At 43.5% G+C, this 23,690-nt stretch overlaps 1 protein-coding gene across 1 annotated transcript in view; it reads left to right on the forward strand.

Annotated features, from left to right (window-relative positions):
* Positions 1 to 651: 651 nt before the first annotated feature.
* The window catches only part of SLC9A3 (solute carrier family 9 member A3), a 412,188-nt gene continuing 389,149 nt past the window's right edge, over positions 652 to 23,690 (forward strand). Inside the window, exon 1 of the mRNA XM_030209723.1 lies at positions 652 to 1,189. Within this exon, the coding sequence (XP_030065583.1) occupies positions 994 to 1,189 (196 nt within the window). The 5' untranslated portion in view covers positions 652 to 993. The remainder of the gene's footprint in view (positions 1,190 to 23,690) is intronic.

Below are 23,690 nucleotides of genomic sequence, written 5' to 3' on the forward strand. Positions count from 1 at the left end.
CGGGGCTGGTGGTTGGGAGGTGGGGCTAGTGCTGGGCAGACTTCTACGGTCTGTGCCCTGAAAATGGCAGATACAAGGTATACACAAAAAGTAGCACATATGAGTTTATCTTGTTGGGCAGACTGGATGGACCATGCAGGTCTTTTTCTGCCGTCATCTACTATGTTAAGATTGTTTACAGTAAATATACATCTGGGTTGGAGGATGAGACACAGCAAGAATGGAAGACATTTGAAATATAGCAGTGTATATAATACATGTATTTGTGAGAAACAACCACCCAGAAGGACTGTGTGTGGGGAATACAGTAGTTCTCAGTTTATACAGAATGTCTGAGCATAAACACTACAGACCAGAGGAATATGGTAGTGGGAAAACAATGGTTTGATGTATGTATTTGTGGAGTTGGGGGCCAGAGACCCTAGTTTGGAAAGGTAAGTGTTAAGAGAGGTCCTTCAGTATAGAATGTATGTGTTTCAGGCACACTTCGGAGATTTTTCTCTCAGTTCAAGTGGCAGGAAAGCTGTCTCTGAGGTAAGTGCCACCTCCCCTCCCCTTCTCTGCAGTCCTGCCTACCACCCCATATAAGGAGAAGAATAGCTTGGAGAAGATCAACATTAGGGACAGCTTTTCTCCTCTCCCCCACTGGCAGCACGTCTGGGTCGGGCCAGAAGCAGCCAGGATAGAGGAAGCAGGGAACAATGCCAACATAACCTGGGGAACTTGCTGTGCATCATATAAAAGAGGTGCTGAGACCAGGAGAATGAGTTAGATTTTAATTGTTTAAGTAGCATTAAATGAAGTGTCAAGAGCAAAGTGTTATTCACAGACAACATTATTTCTTGTTGGAAAATAAGGCTCTTGGCTTAAGTTAAGTTGGGGGGGGGGGGGGGAACCCCGACTGTTAAGAAATAAAGGAAGCTAGGTGAGGAAGGAAAAGTGTGTCTACTGTGAACATTTAGAGCTAACTAAAGCTTAGGAGGGTTTGGGGCTATGCTGACTGTTCTGATGGTTATTCTGGCTGGACTAGCTATAGGAGATGCTGGAGGAGGACAGCACACCACTGATTCAAAAGAGGGACATAATGTTCAATCTGAAGGTTTACAGATTGTCACTTTTAAATGGCATCATGTTCAAGACCCTTACATCATTGCCCTCTGGATACTTGTGGCCAGCTTAGGAAAGATTGGTGAGTCCATACATTATTTAAAACTATAAGAAACCTGGGCTGTCTTTTTGCTTGTTGCTCAAAAGTTGTAAAACCTTTGCTTAATGTTATTTTATCCTGTACTCCAAGCCACATATCTAGGCTTGCTGTGACTTTTCTTTTTCACATTGCTTTCATTAATACATTTTGTTTTGTATTCATCTGTATACATATGAATTTGGTTGCCAATAACATTTTCTAAGATCATTAAGTAAAAGTGTTCCTCTAGTAAATGCTATCTGTGTAGTGTATGAAGCTTAGGTATAATGGGCTAGAATAACTAAGGTGCACTATTGTTTTAGATTGTGGTAACATGCTTTAATGTGTTATTTATTGCAGGTCCTATTTTAGTTAGTGGGATCAATTAATAATGCATAGTAGCACATTTTAGTAAATCTAGCTCATAATGTGCAGATTTTTTAACTGTAAATAAACAGGAGCACAAGTGATGATTATACTCAGATTTTTCAGTGACTATACTACAGCATAATGTATTAATTAGAAATCCACATTGTTATCTCACTTTTACGTTAAATGAGATTCCTTTTTCTGTTGTTTTGTATTAGATTCTTCAGCATATATGTTAAATATTGACTCAGAAGGGATAGATTTAGAGCTTAACATTTTGCTCAGGAAATTGACAACAATTCAAGCTTTAATCATGTGTGTTGTGGAAGGTAACAGAAATCTGTATGTCCAATCAAAGTAAAAGTATTCTTTGTTTTTGAGATTTTTTTGTAACACTTTAATATTCAATGGGTAGGCTGGATGGGAAAAGATTTGGAATCTTATTTAAACTAATATCTCATGGATTCTGTATAGCGTGATCAAAATTGTGTGCACAAATCCGGTCGTATTCTGGATTTGTGTGGGCAATTTAATTACTTAACAAGCCAGTCAGCACCGATAATTACCACATTAACAAGCAATTATTGACACTAATTGGCGTTAATTAGAATTTACGCACACAACTTGCTAAGCGTATTCTAATGCATCCTGCCAAACGGGGGCATGGCCATAGGTGTAGGTCGTGGGCATTCCAAAAATTTGCGCATAGGCTTATAGAATATACCTGCTCCATGCCTAACTTAGGCGCCATTATTTACACTAAAGGCCCTGTTTACTAAGCTGCGCTGTAAGCATTCAAGCATTTTTAGCGCACATTAATGGTAGAGACACCCATATATACCTATGGGTGTCTCTAGCATTAACGCGTGCTAATTTGTAGTGTGCGCTAAAAACGCTATCACACCTTAGTAAACGGCCCCAAGTTTTACTTGGCATAAATGGACATTCCTAGGCATGGCTGCTAGGCGTATTCTATAAAACCGCTAGGCATATTTTATAAACTGTGCCTAAAATCTAGGTGAAGTTTATAAGAATATGCCTTGGTGAAATTTTACAAGTGCCATATATAGAATCTAGTCGTACATGCCTGAAAAGGTTCTGATTATGTCTGATTAGTTCTAAGCTGCATGGAAATTAAATAATTTAATTCATGCCAACTTTTGAAATATCCTTTCAACCCCTAACAACAAGAACAACAATATTCTGCATTTGGAGGGCTCAATAAATCATTTTTTGTTCCTTAGTCTGCTGTTGTATATTTATTCACTCTCCTGTTAACCAGTGGTGTAGCTACGTGGGGCCATGGGGGCCTGGGCCCCCCCCCAAATTTCCTGTGGACCCCTGGTTTAGCTGGTGGGGGTCCCCAACCCCCGCCAGCTGAAGCGTTGTCCAGCGCCAGTCTCCGCCGCCGCCACCGCATTGCCTGCCCTACTCTGTTTTCCTCTCACGTCCAGCATGCTCCTTTTACTGAAACTGAGCATGCTCAGTTTCATTAAAAGGAGCGTGCAGGTCGTGAGGCAAAGACAGAGCAGGGCAGGCAACGTGGTGGTGCCAGAGACTGGCGCTGGACAATGCTTCAGCTGGCGGGGGTTGTGGACCCCCATCAGCCAAGGTATTTGCTGTGGCAGTGGGTGGGGAACGGCAAGGCGATGGGGGGGGGGGAGCGGCAGGGTGGCGGGGCAGCAGACCAAAATGTGCCCCCCCCACCTCAGGCTCTGGCCCCCTCCCACCGCAAGGTCTGGCTATGCTCCTGCTCTTAACTGTTCCATTTTCTTACTTCTTACAATCTGCCTGGCTCGCTCACCCCTTCTTCTATCACATCCTTTCCTTCTGTCTCTCTTCTCATCTCTCTCCCTTACTTTTCCTTGCCTTTCTTTCTTTAATTTTTCACTCTTCTTTCTCTCACTTTTTTCTTCTCACTTACACAATATCTCTCTCTGCTCACTCATTCTATTTCCATTTTCCATACTCATAGCCAGGTGCACTAAAGTCGTCGTTACAGTTGTTCCCTACCGAATTCCATAGCGAATCGGTAGGGAACGGCAATGCATCAAAGAAAGGGAATGCAAATGAGCTGCTCGTTGCAGCTCACTTGTATTCTCTAATCCCTCATAAAACGGTCGGGGAATTGGCCGGTAGAGCATGCGCAGAGCAGCCAAGCGTTATGCTGGCTGCTCTGCGCATGCCAAGGATGTCAAAAAATAAAACAAACCAAAAAAGAAAAAAACCTGACATGCCTATGGACATCCTTTATGGACGGCCTTTATAGACGGCCTTCGCCCCCCCCCCCCGCCCGAGGTCGCCGCCGCTCCACCCTCCCCCTGCATTGAAAGAGCTTTCCGCAGCCTCTCGAGGGTGCCGCCGCCGCTCCCCCCTCTCTTGAAATGACAGCTTCCCCACCATCCTCTGCACCCCCATGGCCCCACCCCCTGAGGTCGTTGCCGCTGCTCCCCCTCCACCTGCCCCCTCCGTCTGCCACCTGGCCCTCACAGCGCCTCTCACCCCCATGTGAAGGCACTGCACCGGCTGCAGCAGCAACAGCTGATCGCTTGGCTTCAGGACCTTCCTTCTTTCCTCCTTGGCCCGCCCTCGTCTGACGTAAGTAACTTACGTCAGACGAGGGCAGGCCAAGGAGGAAAGAAGGGAAGTCCCAAAGTCAAGCAATCAGCTATTGCCTGCTACTACTACTACTACTATTTAGCATTTCTATAGCCTGCTGTGGCTGGTGCAGCGCCTTCACACGGGGGTGAGAGGCACTGTGAGGGCCCGGTGGCAGACGGAGGGGGGGGGCAGGTGCTGGGGGGAGTGGAGGCGGGGACGACCTCAGGGTGGGGGCGGGGCCACGGGGGTGCATAGGATGGCGGGGAAGCTGTCATTTCAAGAGAGGGGGAGCGGCAGCGGTGGCCTTGGGGGGTGGCTGCGGAAAGCTCTTTCAATGCAGGGGGGAGGGGGAGCGGCGGCAACCTCGGGAAGGGAAAAAAGAAAGCAGTGCTGGTCAGGGACGTCCTTGAAGGATGTCAATGTTAGGCACAGATGTGCAGCTTGTTTTTTTTTTTCCTTTCCCACAGCTCGTTAAGGGCTCGTTAAGTTTTGTGCATCTGGCTCTCACTCTTCCCCTCACTCAGGTAACAGATTTCTTTCTCTGATTATTATTCTTTTCTTTCCATCTCTGCCTTTTCTTCTATTTCTCAAATTCTTCCTTTTTTTTAAATTTTAATTTCTTTCCTCTTTCACTCTATGACTCATTCACACATTCATTGTCCTCATTCCTCCTTATATGCTACTTGCTCTCACATTCCTTAATTCCCCTCCCATTCTCCTAGCCTTACATCACCTCTCTTAATTGCCTCTCACTTTGTTTCCATTCTCCTCATTCATTCTCCCTCCCCCTTACTTACTACCTGTTTTCCTCTCCTTCACTCATTTAGGCCCTCATGATCAAAAGCCCTGCGGTATTCCAAACAGCGCCCTAAAAATAGCGCTGGAACAGCGCAGGGCTTTTCTGCATTGATGATCAAAGATAATGCATGCAAATCTAAGCAGCGCTATTATCTTTGATTATCATGTTGAAGTGCGGGAGAATTGTGCCTGAGCATGCGCTCAGCACAATCCTCCCGCACTTGTTTGACAGGTCTGGGCTGTCAAAAGCCCCAACCTGTCAAACAGCCTGCCAGGCCCGAACAACGAGGGCTGGAGGACTGAACATTGTCTCCAGCCCCCCCCACAAACCCCCAGAAAACGTTGAGGCAGGCGGCCAAACCCTCTCCCACCCAGCGACGATTCGACCCCTTCCATGCCCAGGGAGGGCTGGAGATCCGGTGGGTCTCCAGCCCCCCCCCCGAACCCCCATAAATCATGGTGGCCACCTCCGGCCAAAAGCTAACACACCCTGCTATCCATCGACGGGGGGGGGGGGGGCTGGAGGTCCGGTGGACCCCAACTCCTCCCCCCCCCAGCGTTCTGCATTGAATCCCTGGTGGTCCGTGGTCACTCTCCGTCCCTCCCAGCCGCCTCCCTACCTTTTGTTGGAGGAGGGACGCAGCCTGCCTGCCTCCCTCCTCTTCCAGTCAGTCGACGCCCAAAATGGCAGCGCCCAACCCCGCCCATTGCATCCTGGGATGCGCTGGGCGGGGCTCCCTTACATGGTCTGTAGCCATGCCCAGTGCATCCCAGGATGCAATGGGCGGGGCTGGGCGCCGCCATTTTGGGCGTCAACTGACTGGAAGAGGAGGCAGGCAAGCTGCGTCCCTCCTCCAACAAAAGGTAGGGGGGCCGGGAGGGGGGTGTCACTACACCAAAGCACACCACGGACCACCAGGGAATCTAAGGATAACGATGGGGGGAGGATTTGGGGTAGGCTGGAGGTCCACCGGACCTCCAGCCCCCACCCCCCGTCGATGGATCACAGTGGTGGGAGGGTAGGACAGCGTTTTTCTGTAGGTGGCGTGGGTTCGGGGGTGCCCTCTCTGAACATGGGGGGGATCGTCGGGGGGACCGGAGGTCCACCGGACCTCCAGCCCCCCGTTCGCGTTTGCCTTGGGGGGAAAGGGGGGCCTGCCAGCATGCAACTGCATGCTGGACAGGGCTCACCATTCCTCCCCAATGATCCGCAAAATCTAACGCCAGCTCGGAGCTGGCGTTGATTTTGCTGCGGCCAGCGAACCAATCTTTGGCGCGCTGGTCGCTGATCATTGGGAATGAATGCGTTAAGCGCCAATTAGCATGCATTTGCAAGCTAATTGTGCTAGAAGCCCTGTTTAGCATGCATTTGCATGCTACTTGCGCTGAAAGCCCTCAAATGCACTGTTTCAGGCGCTCGAGGGCTCTGATCATGGGTCGGCTGCAAACTTGGGCGCTAGTATGGCATTAACAGCCTCTAGCGCCGGAGTTTGCTTTTGATCATGACCCCCTTACTTCCCTTTCCACATTGCAAATCTGAAAATGTGTATTTCAGAGGATGAGCCACTCAGACTGTAATATCTTTTAAAAAAATAGTTGTATTGATTTTTCAGATTATGATAATCATGATTCAAAAGAGAACTATAATCTGGGTATTTCCTGGAGCCTCACTTGTTTTGAATTGCATTTATATAATTGGATATTTTTAATCAGAAATAAAAATAGACAAAATACTTTATCAAACCCAACCCAATATAATAAGGAGAAGGAGCAGGAACACAATGAATCAAAAAGCAAACGAAGAGAAAATAGTGCAAAGAGGAAGATAGGAAGAGGGAAAAATTGACAGGGTGTGTGTGTGTGTGTGTACATGGTGTCTATAAAAAAATGGAACCTCCAACATTTTTCCAAATAACCAAAAATGTCCAACCGCTCCAGAAACTTCTGCCTAAAATTCAAGACATTACCGAGTATGTTATTTTTCGAAAGGATGGAGCTCCAGCGCTTTGAGGGGGTCTTTTACAAAGACGTGGTATCGTTTGTAGCTACCAATTAGCACATGCTAAATGCTAGAGACACCCATATGAATATATGGGCGTCTCTAGTGTTTAGCACATGCTTGTTTTTAGTGCACACCGAAAACACTAGCACGCCTTTGTAAAAGACCCACTGAGCTCACAAAACAGTTGAGCTCTTAGGGCTTCACCAGTTTTTTGCTGTTTTCTCAGCAACCACTTGGAATTTGAATGTGAGATTTTAAAGCTTTATTTGTTGTTACTGTTTGCTGAGTAGAATGAGATTACCTTTAAACGTGGCGATGTTACAGACTTTTTAGTGTGATCGCCCTGCGATTTTTGCATATTTGAAAATGTTTGCACTGTAAAAACTACCATTATTTAAAAACAAAAATAGGGTATCAGCTTCCTGTTAATGACATCACAGTGATGTAGATTTTTGTCTGGGGAGCAATATTTGAGGCCTATCACAAGCTCCACTCAAAAAAAATCACTGAACTCATCAAGGAAGCGCTGATGATGGTCTGGGACAGCCTGCCATGGGGATTGATCAACAAGGTTGTTAAGAAGAGAAAGGGAAATGGGACTTGATATACCACCTTTCTGAGGTTTTTGCAATTACTACTACTACTTATCATTTCTAAAGCGCTACTAGATATACGCAGCGCTGTACACTTGAACATGAAGAGACAGTCCCTGCTCGACAGAGCTTACAATCTAATTAGGACAGACAGGACAAACAAGAGATAAGGGAATATTAAAGTGAGGATAATAAAATAAGGGTTCTGAACAAGTGAATAAGGGTTAGGAGTTAAAAGCAGCATCAAAAAAGTGGGCTTTTATTCAAAGTGGTTTACATATATTCAGGTACTTATTTTGTACCAGGGGCAATGGAAGGTTAAATGACTTGGCCAGAGTCACAAGGTGCTGCAGTGGGAATTGAACTCAGTTTCCCCAGAATCAAGGTCCACTGCACTAACCACTAGGCTACTCCGCCACCGAACTTCCCAAAGTGACTGAAGGCCTGTGTTAAAATGGGGGGTGGATACTTTGAGCCTTCACTGTGACTGTGAAATTCTGACACATTGTTAATTGTATCGTTTGAATGATCTCTCTATATATATTTGTGTCATGTTGTGAGTACTGGTTATTACCAACAGAACTGGCAAGACCCCTCAATTGAAAGTTTATTTTTAAACTAAATTCACTGCATAATATGTGCATAACCTGCATAAACATTAGTGTATGCTACTATAGGTTTTAAAACTTAATAAAAATTCTTTTTCATTATATTTTTAAGAGAATTATTGGATAGAAACATTTAGAACATCTGAGCTGGTGAATAGCTGTTTCTAGGGAATTAATGCCCTCTGTTCATAAAGACTGCTTAAAATCCAATTAACATAGGGGCTCTTTTAATAAAGTGCAGTATGTTTTGCATTTACTGCATGTTTACTGCCAAAATTGACATGCTGTAAGTACACATCTTTTGTGATAAATACAGGGGGAATGCCCCACATCTGCCTTGCATTTATCGCACAGAGCACACAGCACATGGGCACCACATTACATGCTTGAGCCAAAAGTGGGGGCCCTCCATGCTGTGAGCCCAGGCATGTAACATAGCCCTGGGCAATAATTGTCATATTGAAAACTGGCTGGGATGGTGCACCCATATCGCAGCCCTCTCCGGTATGGAACCCAATCCTCCTGACACCATACTGAACCCCCAAGATCCTGATCCCCCTGACACCATCCCAAACCCCCACAATGTGGCACTTGACCTCCCAAAAGATCCCAACCCCCCTATAACAGGGGGGCAACTGATCCAATGATATGCCAGCACAACCTTGGCCATCCCTTCCCCAAATCCTGCTCCTTACCCTGCCCCCTGCAAAGCCCAACCCTCCCCCTGACCCTCATCTGAGACTTACCTGGGGTAAGCATTGGTGTCAGTGGGGTCCCGAGTTGCAGCGATTCCCCTTGTTGCTGCCCAGGATGGCGTCATCATCCAAAATGGTGCCCCTGACCCCTACCAGCAGTCTTGTGGTACTACCACTAGGGGGTCATCCTTCTATATATGGAGTCACTGCTACTAGGGGTCATGGGCACCATTTTGGATGATGGCACCAACCCATGTGGCAGCAAGCGGGATCACTGTTGATCAGGGTCTCACTAATGCCAGTGCTGACCCCTGGTTAACTTCCAAGGGAGACTTGGGGCTGGGGGAAGAGTTGGGCTCTGGCAGAGGGTGGGGTTGTAAAACGAAAGGGGTGGGGTTTGGGGAAAGGGCAGCCAGGTTGTGCTGGCTCCTTATTGGATTGGGGGCCCACCTTGTTATGGGGGGGGGGGCGAGATCTTGTCACTGGGTTAGGGATGGTATCAAGAGGTTGGGATTTTGTTATGGGGGTTAGGTGCTGCATCAGTGTGTTGGAATGGTATCGTGGGGAGGGGGGGGGCAATCTGGTGATGTGTCACCACAGCAGCACTCATAGTGTGCTGCCTACCAGACTGCGCAGCTCCATTTTCCACCTCCTCTTGAGGACAGCTAGCACACATAAAGACCTGTGCACTAGCTGTCACAGTCGGCCATACCTCCTCCTGTCCTTCTCACACCCAGACACGGCTCACTTCCACATTAGGCCATGTCTTGACATTTAAGACCCTTGTTTTAGTGCAGTAGACAGTAGCACAGGTGTGCACTACTGTGCTGATAATGCTTCGTTAGCTGCATAATTCAGCTTAGTGCGAGGGCCCCATAGTAATAATAGATGAGGTTAGATAAAGACTGAAATGGCTCAGCTAATCTGGCCGGCAAGGTTCTTATGGTTGATACTGCTGTTTCATGCAGGTTACCCCTCTGTGCCATTCAGTTTAAAACAATTGCTCTGTGCAATTATCCCCTTTTTAGAACAGTATAATCATTTCACTGATGTTTGAGGCTGAAACACTATTTAGTGTGGTTTCCCTAGTGCTTTGTTTCCACCTTCTTGCCATTAAATTATTCTCAATGCTTATTCCACTTTTTTTTTTTTTTTAGATTCTGTTTTCATTTATGTCTCTACTGCCTCGTTCTGGAGTCCATTCCATACATCCACTTCCCTTTCTATGAAAAATATTTCCTGTCATTGATTCCAAATCTGTCTCCATGACCCCTAGTTCTACAGTTTCTTGTCCACCAGAAAAGGTCAGGTTGTCTGTTAATGTCTTCCATATCTTTACTTTACTTTATTCGGATTTCTAGACTGCTTATACCAAGAAGCTCAAAACGGTTTACAGAGTTGCAAGAAGGGACAGCTGAGAAAGACCCTCGGGAATTACAAAGCTGTTAAAGGACAGATAACATCAGACAGATTTGAGAAGATTCACGATTGCGTAGTACGGTTTCGAACATGAAGAATTATTATGAGCATAGGTATTTTTTGAATACAGTTGTTTTTAGTTGCCTGAACAGTGTAGAATTGTTGAAGTGGTCCAGGTTTAACGCTAGGTCTTTAAATATTCTAGTGGCTTGGTAGGCCAGTAGTTGGGCAAATATGCTTATTCTTTTTACCCCTTTAAGTGAGGGGAAGGTGAAAGGGGAGTGGTTGAAAGTACTTCTCCATCTGATAGCATAGTTATGTTCTATATGTGGAATGAAGTAGCTTGGACAATCCCCTGTTAGGATTTTGAATAGGGTGCAAGCCAGTTTGAATTTAATCCTTGCCTCTACTGTCAGCCAATGTAGTTCTGTGTACAGATGAGTAATATGATCATGTTTGTATAGGGAGAAAATAAGGCATACTGCTGTGTTTTGGACAGACCAGTTTTTGTATGTGTTTTTTTGGAGCAGCTAGTAATAAGAGATTGCAGTAATCTAGTTTTCATAATAGTAGTGCCTGGATAAGCAGTCTAAATTGCATGGTCTCAAAGTATTTTCTGATTTGTTTAATTTCTCTCAACAGGGAGAATGAAGATTTTTACTATCGTAGAGACTTGTACATTAAATGAAAGTGTCTGGTCTAGTTGAACTCCCAGTAATTTGGTTGTCATCTGTAGTGTGAATTGTGTGTCTCCAGCCTTAATTTGACTTGTAGTGCATTTGGGTTAAAGTCAAAGAGCAGAAATTTGTTTTTGTCTGAGTTGAGTTTTAGTTTGTATTTCCTCATCCAGGAGCTTATGGCGTCTAGAAAGGTTTCTACTAAACCCATCACCTGTGCTATGTTACAGGAAACCGGGATGATGACTGAAATGTCGTCCGCATAACTATAACTGGTGAAGCCCTCTTGGGATAGTTCTAACCCTAGTGTGCGTAAGTACATGTAAAACTAAAGTTAGTATAAAATAGAATATAATTAAACATTAATTGTCAAAAGAAGACATCAATACAAACACATTTCCAGGGAGTAACATAGCATTATATAAAAATAAAGCAATATTGATCTACATGAACCAGCAAATTCAAAAGTGAAGAGAAAGAGAAATAAGGAAATAAAGAAGTAAAGTGAAAGAAAAGACAAAGAGAGAAAAGATGCATCATAAAATATACATAAAATAAGAAAATGTAAAGCAAAATTCACATTTCTGACCAGGCATATGATATACCAAGTGTAGATGATTAAGAGGCAGCAAAAGCAACAATTGGAGATCATATTTTTTGACAGTACGATGACAATTAGAAAATTCAGTGGCCTTATATTCATATGTATGGATCATGAGTACAGTAGACCATCAAAATGTAATATTCGATAAGGAGGAAGAATTCCAATTATGTAGAAGCATTTGAGTGGTGAATGCAAGTAAAATATCCAGTAATTTATTATGCCATGGATTGGAGAATTCAGAGACAGCCAAGGAATGAACTATAATGATATCAGGTAAAAAAGAACAAGTAACTCCATACTGAGACCCAAAAACAATGTATAGAAGGACATGAAAATAACATATGCATTAAGTCCCCTAATTCAGAATTGCAGTGCCAACTTCAGTTACTATCACTTAAAGATGCACTGTGAAGCTTACTAGGAGTCCAGATGCCTTGTGATAGAGAAAGTTGAATGACTGTGTTAAACTAGTCGAAGCAGTATGTCATTGAGTAGTGGTAAAAAAGGTCACTCAGTCATTTTCATCTGTCACCCATATAGTCTCATTAGACCAAATTTGTTTAGTGCCTTTCCTATGAGTAAATTTTATGCAGAGTTTTGTAAAATAATGAAGTAGTGCGACCATTAGTCCTGCCTAATGAACAAATTTATACCAAGGCAGATGACTGTGGAAAAGGAGAAAGTGACTGTAGTTTGGAAGAGATGCAATGTCTGAGTTGGAACCAATGGTAAAATTCCGCAGAAGGCAAAGAATATTTGGATAGGAGTTGAGAAAAACACATGAAAGATTCATCTTCCATCACATGTTCTAATTTCCATTACCTTTATTGTACGACAGAGGCCAGAAAACTGGTTTGTGGTTTATTTTAAACCAAGAATTATACCATAGAGGTGTATCAAGGGTGAGCCATCCTTGATAGGGAAAAATAGAATCCAAGAATTGTATAGCATGCAGTGTTGAAGTTAGTGTATCAGAGAGACAGAGAGGAAGTAAATGATTTGGGAGCATAACGGAGACACTGTAGAGGGATAGGATGTACTAGAGAGGTAGGGGTACATAAGTACATAAGTACATAAGTAGTGCCATACTGGGAAAGACCAAAGGTCCATCTAGCCCAGCATCCTGTCACCGACAGTGGCCAATCCAGGTCAAGGGCACCTGGCACGCTCCCCAAACGTAAAAACATTCCAGACAAGTTATACCTAAAAATGCGGAATTTTTCCAAGTCCATTTAATAGCGGTCTATGGACTTGTCCTTTAGGAATCTATCTAACCCCTTTTTAAACTCCGTCAAGCTAACCGCCCGTACCACGTTCTCCGGCAACGAATTCCAGAGTCTAATTACACGTTGGGTGAAGAAAAATTTTCTCTGATTCGTTTTAAATTTACCACACTGTAGCTTCAACTCATGCCCTCTAGTCCTAGTATTTTTGGATAGCGTGAACAGTCGCTTCACATCCACCCGATCCATTCCACTCATTATTTTATACACTTCTATCATATCTCCCCTCAGCCGTCTCTTCTCCAAGCTGAAAAGCCCTAGCCTTCTCAGCCTCTCTTCATAGGTAGTGTATAGTATCTGAATCCAACCAATAAAATTGTCAGAACAAGCAAACCACCTAAGAGTATGAAATAAGTGTGGCCATTCAACCATATCAAAAGCCTTTTTAGCATCAAGAGATATAGCAATAGCAGGCTGATGATATTTATGAGCTAAATCAATAATGGTATGAAAGGTAGAGCATTGTCACCAATATATCTTCCTTTCATAAAATCCACCTGATCATTATATATTAAGCAGCCTAGAACCTTGTCTACATGAAAAGACAAAACCTTAGCCAAAATTTTATAATAAAAATTCAAAGGGGAGATTGGCTGTAGTTAGATACCTTTGCTGGATCCCTACCAGATTTAGGAAGAACAGAAATCTGAGCTTCAGTAAATCTGCTTTGATGTGTGGGTGCAGCTTCAAATAAGCAAATGTTCACATAAGACAGGAGCTAAAGATGAGGAGAACATTTTGTAGAATTCATCTGGTCCAGGAGCTTTGTGTGATGGCAGTGATTTAATGGCAAGTTTAATCTCATCAATGGAAATAGGAGCATCAAGTAGCTTGTTCTGAGAATCCGAGAGAGTTGGATGAGGAAGATGTTGGAAGAAGGAGTCACTGAGAGGCATTTTTGAAAGGGACATCCAAGTTGCGATTTGGATGTCCTTGCAAAATGGCAAAATCCAGGGGCGGGGAAACCCGTATTTTTGAAACAAGATGGACGTCCATCTTTCGTTTTGAAAATACTGTCAGAGACGTCCAAATCCTTAAATTTGGACGTCCCTAGATTTGGTCGTCCCTAGACATGGACGTTTCTGACTTTCGATTTTCGTAACCAAAGACGTCCATGTCAAAAACGTCCTAATGCAAGCCATTTGGTCATGGGAGGAGCCAGCATTTGTAATGCACTGGTCCCCCTGACATGCTAGGACACTAACCGGGCACCCTAGGGGGCACTGCAGTGGACTTCATATATGCTCCCAGGTACATAGCTCCCTTATCTTGTATGCTGAGCCCCCTCAAAACCCACTACCCCCAACTGTACACCACTACCATAGCCCTTACGGGTGAAGGGGGCACCTAGATGTGGGTACAGTGGGTTTGTGGTGGGTTATGGAGGGCTCACTGTTTCCTCCACAAATGTAACAGGTAGGGGGGGTATGGGCCTGGGTCCACCTGTCTGAAGTGCACTGCATGTACTACGAAACTACTCCATGGATCTGCATGCGCTGTCGTGGACCTGAGTATGACACCTGAGGCTGGCACGAAATGTTTTTAAAGATGTTTTTTGAGGGTGGGAGGGGGTTAGTGACAATTGGGGGAGTAACGGGAGGTCATCCCTGATTCTCTCCAGTGGTCATCTGGTCATTTTGGGCACCTTTTTGTGCCTTAGTTGTAAGAAAAACAGGTCCGGATAAAAACGTCCAAGTGTTCGTCAGGGACGTCCTTGTTTTTTTCGATTAAGAGTCAAGGATGTCCAAGTGTTAGGCATGCCAAAATCCTGCCTTCACTATGCCTCCAACATGCTCCCTTGAACTTTGGCCGTCCTTGCAACGGAGTGCAGTTGGAGATGTCCTAAATTGGGTTTTGATTATACCGATTTGGATGTCCCTGGGAGAAGGACATCCATCTTTCGATTTATGTCGAAAGATGGACATCCTTCTCTTTCGAAAATGAGCTCAATTGTCACCTGAAGAATCCTTATGTGAGGAAGAATACAAAAATACAAATCTTTATAGAAGAATTCAAATTCAGAAATTTATTTATTGCACTTGTATTCCACATTTTCCCACCTATTTGCAAGCTCAATTTTCTAATCAGTTTTCAATGAAATACCATCTTTATTTATAGTATTAGCAATTCTAGTATTTGCGGTTAGCCAAGTATCTAGCAAGAGAGCGACCAGCTTTGTTGTTAGAAACACACAGTTCAGGGGGGTGCTAGAGAGTGGTTACAGAATGGCAGCATAATTAAGGAGCTCCTCACCTCCCTAGACTAACAACATTATTTAACCTTTTAATTTGCAAGGATCACTTACATAATCCATTTCTTGGCTTTACATTTGATGGCTACTAGCAAACAATCCAAAATTGAAATGGCTTTTGCCATGGGTTCCAGCTCCAAAAGATCAAAACCGGACCCACCATCGCCGGACAAAACTACGAGAGACAAACCTGATAGCGCCACCTCATGCATCAATCACGGAACAATTAATTTCTGAGAACTCTTCTGATGTAAAATGTATAAAATTGGAGGTGACACGTATTAATGCTCGTCTCGAAATGGTTGAAGGATCAAGCAGTTGGAGCAGTGAGTCAGCCATATGGAAGACCAGGCCCTTATTTTTCAGCGTACTTCTAAAATGGCGCAGGACATTCAACTCCGTGGATGATGTAGGGAATCGGCAATGAGGAAACAATATTCGTTTACTTGGGTTCCCAGAAAAATCAGAGGGGGAAAACCCCATTAAATTTCTTGAAGAATTTATTCCTAAGCTTTTGAAGCTCTCATTTCAATCTCCTTTTGAAATAGAACGGGCCCATAGAGTCCCATCGGGTACCTTCTCTGGCGGGAAAACGCCGCGGCCTATTATGGAACTTCTGCGATTTCCTTAAGTTCTGGAAATTCTGCAATCTGCTAAATCTCAGCACATCCTCAAATGGAATGGTCACCAGCTTAATTTTCTCCCAGACTTTACCAAAAATACTGTGGATATTTGCAAGAAATTTCTCAGTCTTTGACCTCGTCTGAAGGCCTTAAATGCTCATTTTGGTCTGCTAAATCCAGCTTGTATGAAAGTGACTCATCTCAATGCCACGAAAACATATACCAATCCTGCTGCACTAGGAAAATATATTTCTGAACAGGAGGAAATTATTATCCATACTTCTATGTGAGTTGTTATATGAAGAGTTACTGCAATCTTTTCCGAGATTCTGGCCTTGCACTTGACTGGATATATATTCATTGTGCTTACTGCTGCATATTGATATATATATATTTCATTCTTTTATTCTATAGCATTGCTATTAACATATTTGGTAACTTTTGTTCCTTGCTAGTGAATACTCATTATAGTTTTGTCAATTTTTATAAACATTGTCTCTCGTTTTCAGGAGGGGTGAGGAGATTTTACCTCTTTTTCATCTCCATTCACACTCTCTCCTCTGTAGGACTCATAAGGGAGGTTCAGACTGTTATGGTATTTTTTTTCTTTTCTTTTTTGTGCCATAACTGTTCTGTTTTCACTTTTGTCATTGTCACAATCTATACCTCAAACGTTCACCATATTATTCTGGTGCAATATTGCTATCATATATTTTCTTGTACCATATCTCTAAATAATCGTGTGAAATGTGTCTCTCTTAATGTAAAAGGTATTTCGAATCCTATTAAAAGGAAAAAGGGTTTGTCTTATTTACAATCTCTCTCCACATCAATTGCTTTCTTACAAGAGACACATTTATCTTCTATAGAATCTGTAAAATTAAAATCTAAATGGTTTACTACTTGTTGTTTTTCTCCTGGAAACAAGGAAAAATGGTGTTGCTATCTTATTGGCCAAAAACCTTCAGTAGTCCCTTATAAATCACCATACTGATTTTGAAGGAAGATGGGTTACTGTTGTATTACAAATACATTAAAATGTATCCTATGCTTTTATCAATGTATATGGTGCTAATCTTGACTGTCCTCAATTTTTCAAGGATTTATCTCATCAGATTTCACTTCTCTGTGTAGATCATTTTATAGTAGGTGGTGATATGAATATTCCTAATGATCATGTTCTTTGATAGGAAATCTACAGTTAAATATAAAATTACCAATTCTTATAAAGCACTTCATGATCTATTAGTTCATTATGGTCTGCTTGATGCTTGGAGACTGCTTCATCCAGACACGTTGGATTACACCTTTTTCTCCAATCCTCATAAATCATAGTCCAGACTGGATTATTGGTTTCTTTCTAAATCCCTTATTGACAATTTATTAACTTCATCGATTGAACCAATTAATATTTCAGATCATGCTGCTGTCACAGTTTCTATGGACATTAATTCTGGAAAGCAGGAGGCCAAATTGTGGCGTTTCAACTCATCCATATTGGAAGAGGAAGCATTTCTTTAAAAAATTACTGAAAGTACTGCATCATTCTTTGAGTTGAGTAATACTCCAGATGTTTCTCCCTTAACTATATGGGACATATAAGGCATATATTCGGGAATCATTATTGCTCACTCAGCGTATATTCATAAACAACGTATACAAGAACTAGTCCAACTTGAAAAAGAAATTCATACACTTGAACACAAATATATGTTAAATGGTATGGTTGAAGACCTCACTAATCTCCAGAAACTCAAATTCAACTATAACAAAATACTAAGCTTAAAGGCTGGCATTCAACTTTCTGCTCAATTTGCAGTGTATTATTCTGGTATGAATGGAATTGGCAGAATTCTTGCCAATTATTTAAAGGGAGCAAAGAAAAAAACTATGATTCATGCTATTAACCATCAAGGTACTGTAATGACTAAGCAAAATGATGTTCTCAAGCATTTTTTGGACTTTTATAAATACTCTTCTCACCATAATGCATCTCCTGATCAAATGATCTCTATTTTACAATCTCTTCAGTGTCCAAGTGTGGATTCACAATTCCTTTCACATTTGGATGCTGACATTTCCTTATCTGAGATCAAAAAAGCAATTTCTTCACTGAAACCCAGAAAATTTCCTGGAAGTGATGGTTTCACTATAGAATACCACCAAACATTTGCTTCTATACTAATACCTCGATTATTACACTTGTATAACTATTGTATAACTAGCAAAAAATGTTCTTCTATGTCAGAAGCAATTATTATTCTTTTAGAAAAACCTGGTAGAGATCCTCTTTTGGCTGGCAATTATCGTCCTATAACTCTGTTAAATTATGATTGTAAAATTTTAGTTTTGGCAGATAGGTTAGCACTGGTAATTGGTCATTTGATTGCCCCTGAACAAAAAGGTTTTGTCCCTAGTCGATATGGGTCAGATAACTCTAGAGTGTTTAGCAGTGCCATAGCGAGGGCGGCTGACACCCGGGGCGGGTCGTCGCTGCGCACCCCCCCGGGTGCAGAACAGCACCCCTCCCTCGGCGCGCCCCCTCCCCCCTCCAGAGCACATTCTTACTTCAATTAGGAAGCGAGGGGCGGGTGAGAGGGCCGATCCGCCCCCGAGTACACATCACTGGGAGCTGCGTCGTCTCCGCTGGTTCCTTGCTCTCTCTGCCCCGGAACAGAAAGTAACCTGTTCTGGGGCAGAGGGAGCAGGGAACCAGCAGAGCTGACACCCCCCCAGCGGCGTGCACCCGGGGCGGACCGCCCCACTGCCCCCCCTTCCTACGCTACTGGTGTTTAGTCATGTTTTACATCTTTCTAAACAACTTTAGACGTTAAAAAGAGCCGGCCCTAGGAGCGATCCCTGCGGTACTCCACTGATGACATCCTTTTCTTCAGAGCAAGTTCCATTTACCATTACCCTCTGTCTCCTACCATTCAACCAATTTTTAACCCAATCCGTTACTCTAGGTCCCATACCGAGGGCACTCAATTTATTTATCAGTTGCCTTTGCGGAACTGTGTCAATGGCTTTGCTGAAATCCAAGTATACCACATCAAGCGCCCCTCCCACATCCAACTGTTTGGTCACCCAGTCGAAGAAGACAGTCAGATTCGTCTGACACGACCTGCCACTAGTGAAGCCATGCTGCCTCAGGTCCCACATTCCATGTAGTTCAAGAAATCTCACAATCCTCCTCTTTAGAAGCGTTTCCATTGGCTTACTCACCACCGAGATCAGACTGACAGGTCTGTAATTCCCAACCTCCTCCTTACTTCCGCTCTTGTGCAAAGGAACCACATCCGCCCTTCTCCAGTCCACCGGGACCACTACAGTATCTAAGGAAGCATTGAAGAGGTCCATCAGCGGAGCCGACAGAACTTCTCCGAGTTCCTTTAGCACCCTCAGGTGTATCCCATCAGGCCCCATCGCTCTGTCTACTTTTAGTTTGGCAAGCTCTTCACGAACACAGTCTTCCGTAAACAGGTCTTGGTCTACCATACATCTATCCCCTTTAGCCTTTGTTTTCTGCAGCCCTACCCCCAGTCTTTCATTCATGAGCACAGAGCTAAAATAATCGTTAAGCAGTTCAGCTTTATCCTTATCATCTTCCACATATTTCTCTCCCTCAGCTTTGAGCCTCACAATGCTATTATGGCACTTCCTCTTGTCACTTACATATCTGAAAAAGGTCTTGTCCCCCCAATTTTACCGTATTAGCTATCTTTCCCTCCATTTGCCGCTTCGCTTTCCTGATAGCTTTTCCAGCTTCTCTTCGCTTATTTAGGTATTCTCTCCTGTCTTCATCTTTCTGAGTCGTCTTATATCATGCAAAGGCTAGCCTCCTTTCCCTTATATTTTCAGCTACTACATTCAAGTACCAGAGAGGCCATCTTTTCCTCTTACTTTTATGTAATTTTCTAACATAAAGGTTAGTTTCCTTTAATATAGCTCCTTTCGGTCTTGTTCATTGCTGTTCTACATCCTTCAGCTGTTCCCATTCCGCTAACTGTTCCTTGAGAAATTCCCCCATCTCAGCAAAGTTAGTTCCTTTGAAATCCAGGACCTTCAATCTCGAATGAGCCCTCTCTTCTGTTGAATCATACCATACGATGATCACTAGATGCCAAATGGTCTGCCACCTTGACGTCAGAAACGTACTCTCCATTCATAAGCACCAGTTCTAGAACAGCTCCATCCCGCGTCGGTTCCGTCACCCACTGCTGGAACAATTCTTCCTGTAGGGAATCTAAGATCTCTTTGCTTCTAGACGACCCCACAGCCGGGACACCCCAATCAACATCTGGCATATTGAAGTCACCTATCAGTAGTACTTCCCCTTTCCTAGCTATCTTGCAGATGTCTTCAATTAAGTCCCTGTCCATTTCCTCCGACTGTGAGGGAGGTCTGTATATCACTCCAATATAGATATATTTTTCTTTCCCTCTTTCCAGTTTAACCCACAGCGCTTCTTCCATACCCCACACGTCCTGCAGCTCTGTCACTTGGATATCATTCTTAGCATATAATGCCACACCTCCACCCTTTTTTCCTACTCTGTCCTTCCTGAATAGATTATAGCCAGGTATAGCAACATCCCAGTCATGGTTCTCGGTGAACCACGTTTCCGTGACCGCCGCTAAATCCAAGCCTCAAGATCTAGAAGTTTGTTTCCCATTCTATGGGCATTGGTATACAAGGCTCTCCAGATTTTCCTCTTTTTTATTCATTTCTATAGAGGCATTAGATGTTCTTATGGCTTCGTGGCCTTTTATATGCATCCCCATCAATTTTGCTTTAAAGCCCTCTTTAGTACTTTAGCCAGCCTGTTGCTGAAGACACTCCTTCCCTTCCTTGACAGATGGACATCATCACCGCTCAGTACCTCTTGGAAAATTATCCGATGGTCTATTAAACCAAAGCACTCACATCGGCACCAACCATGCACCTACGCATTTATCTCCAAGATGCGAGCTTCTCTCATTCGACCTTTACCTTCGACAGGGAGGATCGATGAGAACACTGCCTGCGCACCTAGATGCTTCACCCTCTGACCCAAAGCCACGAAGTCTCATACGATATGTTCAGTAGGATGCTTAGCTGTATCATTTGTGCCAACATGGATGAGTAGCATAGGAGCGTAGTCCGTAGGTTTGATGAGTCTAGGCAATCTTTCCACAATATTGCGAATCTTGACACCAGGCAGACAGCACACCTCTCTGGACAACATATCTGGCCGGCAGATGGGCACTTTGGTACCCCTGAGAAGTGAATCTTCAACCACCACTACCTTGGCAGAGGAGTGGAGTGGAGGAGTAGCCTAGTGGTTAGTGCAGTGGACTTTGACCCTGGGGAACTGAGCTCAATTCCCACTGCAGCTCCTTGTGACTCTGGGCAAGTCACTTAACCCTCCATTGCCCCTGGTACAAAATAAGTACCTGAATATACATAAACCACTTTGAATGTAGCTGCAAAAACCTCAGAAAGGCAGTATATCAAGTCACATTCCCCCTTTCACTTTCTTTGGGCCAATTGTCCGGCTGTGATGGCATTTTTGGTCATTGTTTCCTTTTGTTTTTTAGATGTTTCTAGCTCTTCTAACTCCAGGGCTGTGGACCGATTCTTTAGCTGAATAGAAGGTGGAGTTGGAGGATTGATCTTGTGGGACTTGGTGACCTGCTTCCAGCTGTGCTCTGTCTGCCCAAGATCTTCTCTCCCTTTGCTGAAGTCCTCAATGTTTTGACCTGCGTCTCTGGGTCTAATTTCTGGTTGTCTCAGATGTTTCTTAGTCTTGCCACTTCTTCTCTTAGTTCTTGTACTTCTTTCACAAGGGACTCAATGTATGTACATTTATCACATGAAACCAGAATCTTGTCTTGGTCCAAAGGTTTGGTCTTGACAGTGGTAGAAGCTGTACTGAAAGCAGTAGCTTTAGGGGTTCTTTTTTATACTCAGCACCAATATATGATTTCTGTTTTATACTCAGCACTAATGCTAAACTTTTGATTAATTCCTCACTTACAGACTTGTTTCCATTGCATTGAGGCACTCGACAAGGTTGTCCTTTGTCACCTTTACTTTTTCTTCTTGTATTAGAACCTCTCCTTATAGCTATCAAAAATCACCCAGATATTCAAGGGGGTTTCTATTGGGAGTTCTTCAATTAAGCTTTCCGCCTATGCGGATGATATTTTACTTTACATCACTTATCCAGATAGTTCTCTCCCTTCTCTGTCCACCTTATTGGACCACTATCCTGCTTATAATCGAACGAGAAAAACACCCAAGTTCCGACCTAAATCGGGAGATGGACGTTTATCTCACAAAACCGAATAAAGCGGTATAATCGAAAGCCGATTTTTGGACGTTTTCAACTGCACTCCGTCGCGGATGCGGACAAAGTTGATGGGGGCGTGTCAGAGGTGTGGCGAAGGCGGAACTGGGGCGTGGTTATCTGCCGCACAAAGATGGGCGCATTTCACCGATAATGGGAAAAAAGTATGCGTTTTTAGCTAGAATTTAGGACACTTTTCCTGGACCCTGTTTTTTCACGAATAAGGCCCCAAAAAGTGCCCTAAATGACCAGATGACCACTGGAGGGAATCGGGGATGACCTCCCCTGACTCCCCCAGTGGTCACTAACCCCCTCCCACCACAAAAAATGATGTTTCACAACTTTTTATTTTCACCCTGAAATGTCATACCCAGCTCCCTGACAGCAGTATGCAGGTCACTGGAGGAGTTGTTAGGGGGTGCAGTGGACTTCAGGCAGGTGGACCCAGGCCCATCCCCCCCCTACCTGTTACAATTGTGCTGCTTAATGCTTATTAGTCGTCCAACCCCCCCAAACCCACTGTACCCACATGTAGGTGCCCCCCTTCATCCCTTAGGGCTATAGTAATGGTGTAGACTTGTGGGCAGTGGGTTGTGAGGGGGATTTGGGGGGCTCAACACACAAGGGAAGGGTGCTATGCACCTGGGAGCTCTTTTACCTTTTTTTTTGGTTTTGTAAAAGTGCCCCCTAGGGTGCCCGGTTGGTGTCCTGGCATGTGAGGGGGACCAGTGCACTACGAATCCTGGCCCCTCCCACGAACAAATGCCTTGGATTTATTCGTATTTGAGCTGGGCGCTTTCATTTTCCATTATCGCTGAAAAACAAAAACGCCCAGCTCACACATTGTTGAATAAAACATGGGCGTCTATTTTTTCCCAAAATACGGTTCGGTCGACCCCTTCACGGACCCGTTCTTGGAGATAAACGCCCATGGAGATAGGCGTTTTTGTTCAATTATGCCCCTCCATGGCTTTCTCTCTGGCTATAAAATTAATTGGTCAAAAACTGAATTAATGCCTTTAAATGTTCATTGCAACAAATCACAAATAATATCATTCCCTATAAGATGGTGTCCAACTCAAATTAAATATCTTGGTATTTATTTTGGGAACTCATTGGAAGATACATTTAAAATTAATACTGATTTACTCCTGAAAAACACTCGAGACACATGTAATTCTTGGTCCCCCTTACATCTTAGTTGGTGGGGGAGAATTGAAACTATTAAATTGGTTATCACCCCACGTATTATATATGTAATGAGTATGTTACCTTTTCAATTTCCTAAATCCTTTTTTCGAGATTTGGATACTATTATTTCCTCTTTTATATGGAGAAATAAACCTGCCAGAATTTTGTTATCTAAATCATGAATGCCCAGACATTTAGGTGGTCTGAAACTACCAGATTTTTTTCTTTACAAATAAGTGTTTTTGCTAAGAGGATCAATGACTTGGTTTAATTGCCATAGTATAGCTGCTCCTGCATGGCTTTTTATTAAAAGAACTATGGCTCAACCTGTTCCTTTAGACAAATTGCCTCTATTGACATCACCGGCAGTAACTACTACCTGCCCAATTATATTTATTTATTTACTAGTAAAAAAGGCCCGTTTCTGGAGCAAATGAAATGGGCGCTAGCAAGGTTTTC

This window comes from Microcaecilia unicolor, chromosome 1 (assembly GCF_901765095.1).
Source record: "Microcaecilia unicolor chromosome 1, aMicUni1.1, whole genome shotgun sequence".
Taxonomy (NCBI): domain Eukaryota; kingdom Metazoa; phylum Chordata; class Amphibia; order Gymnophiona; family Siphonopidae; genus Microcaecilia; species Microcaecilia unicolor.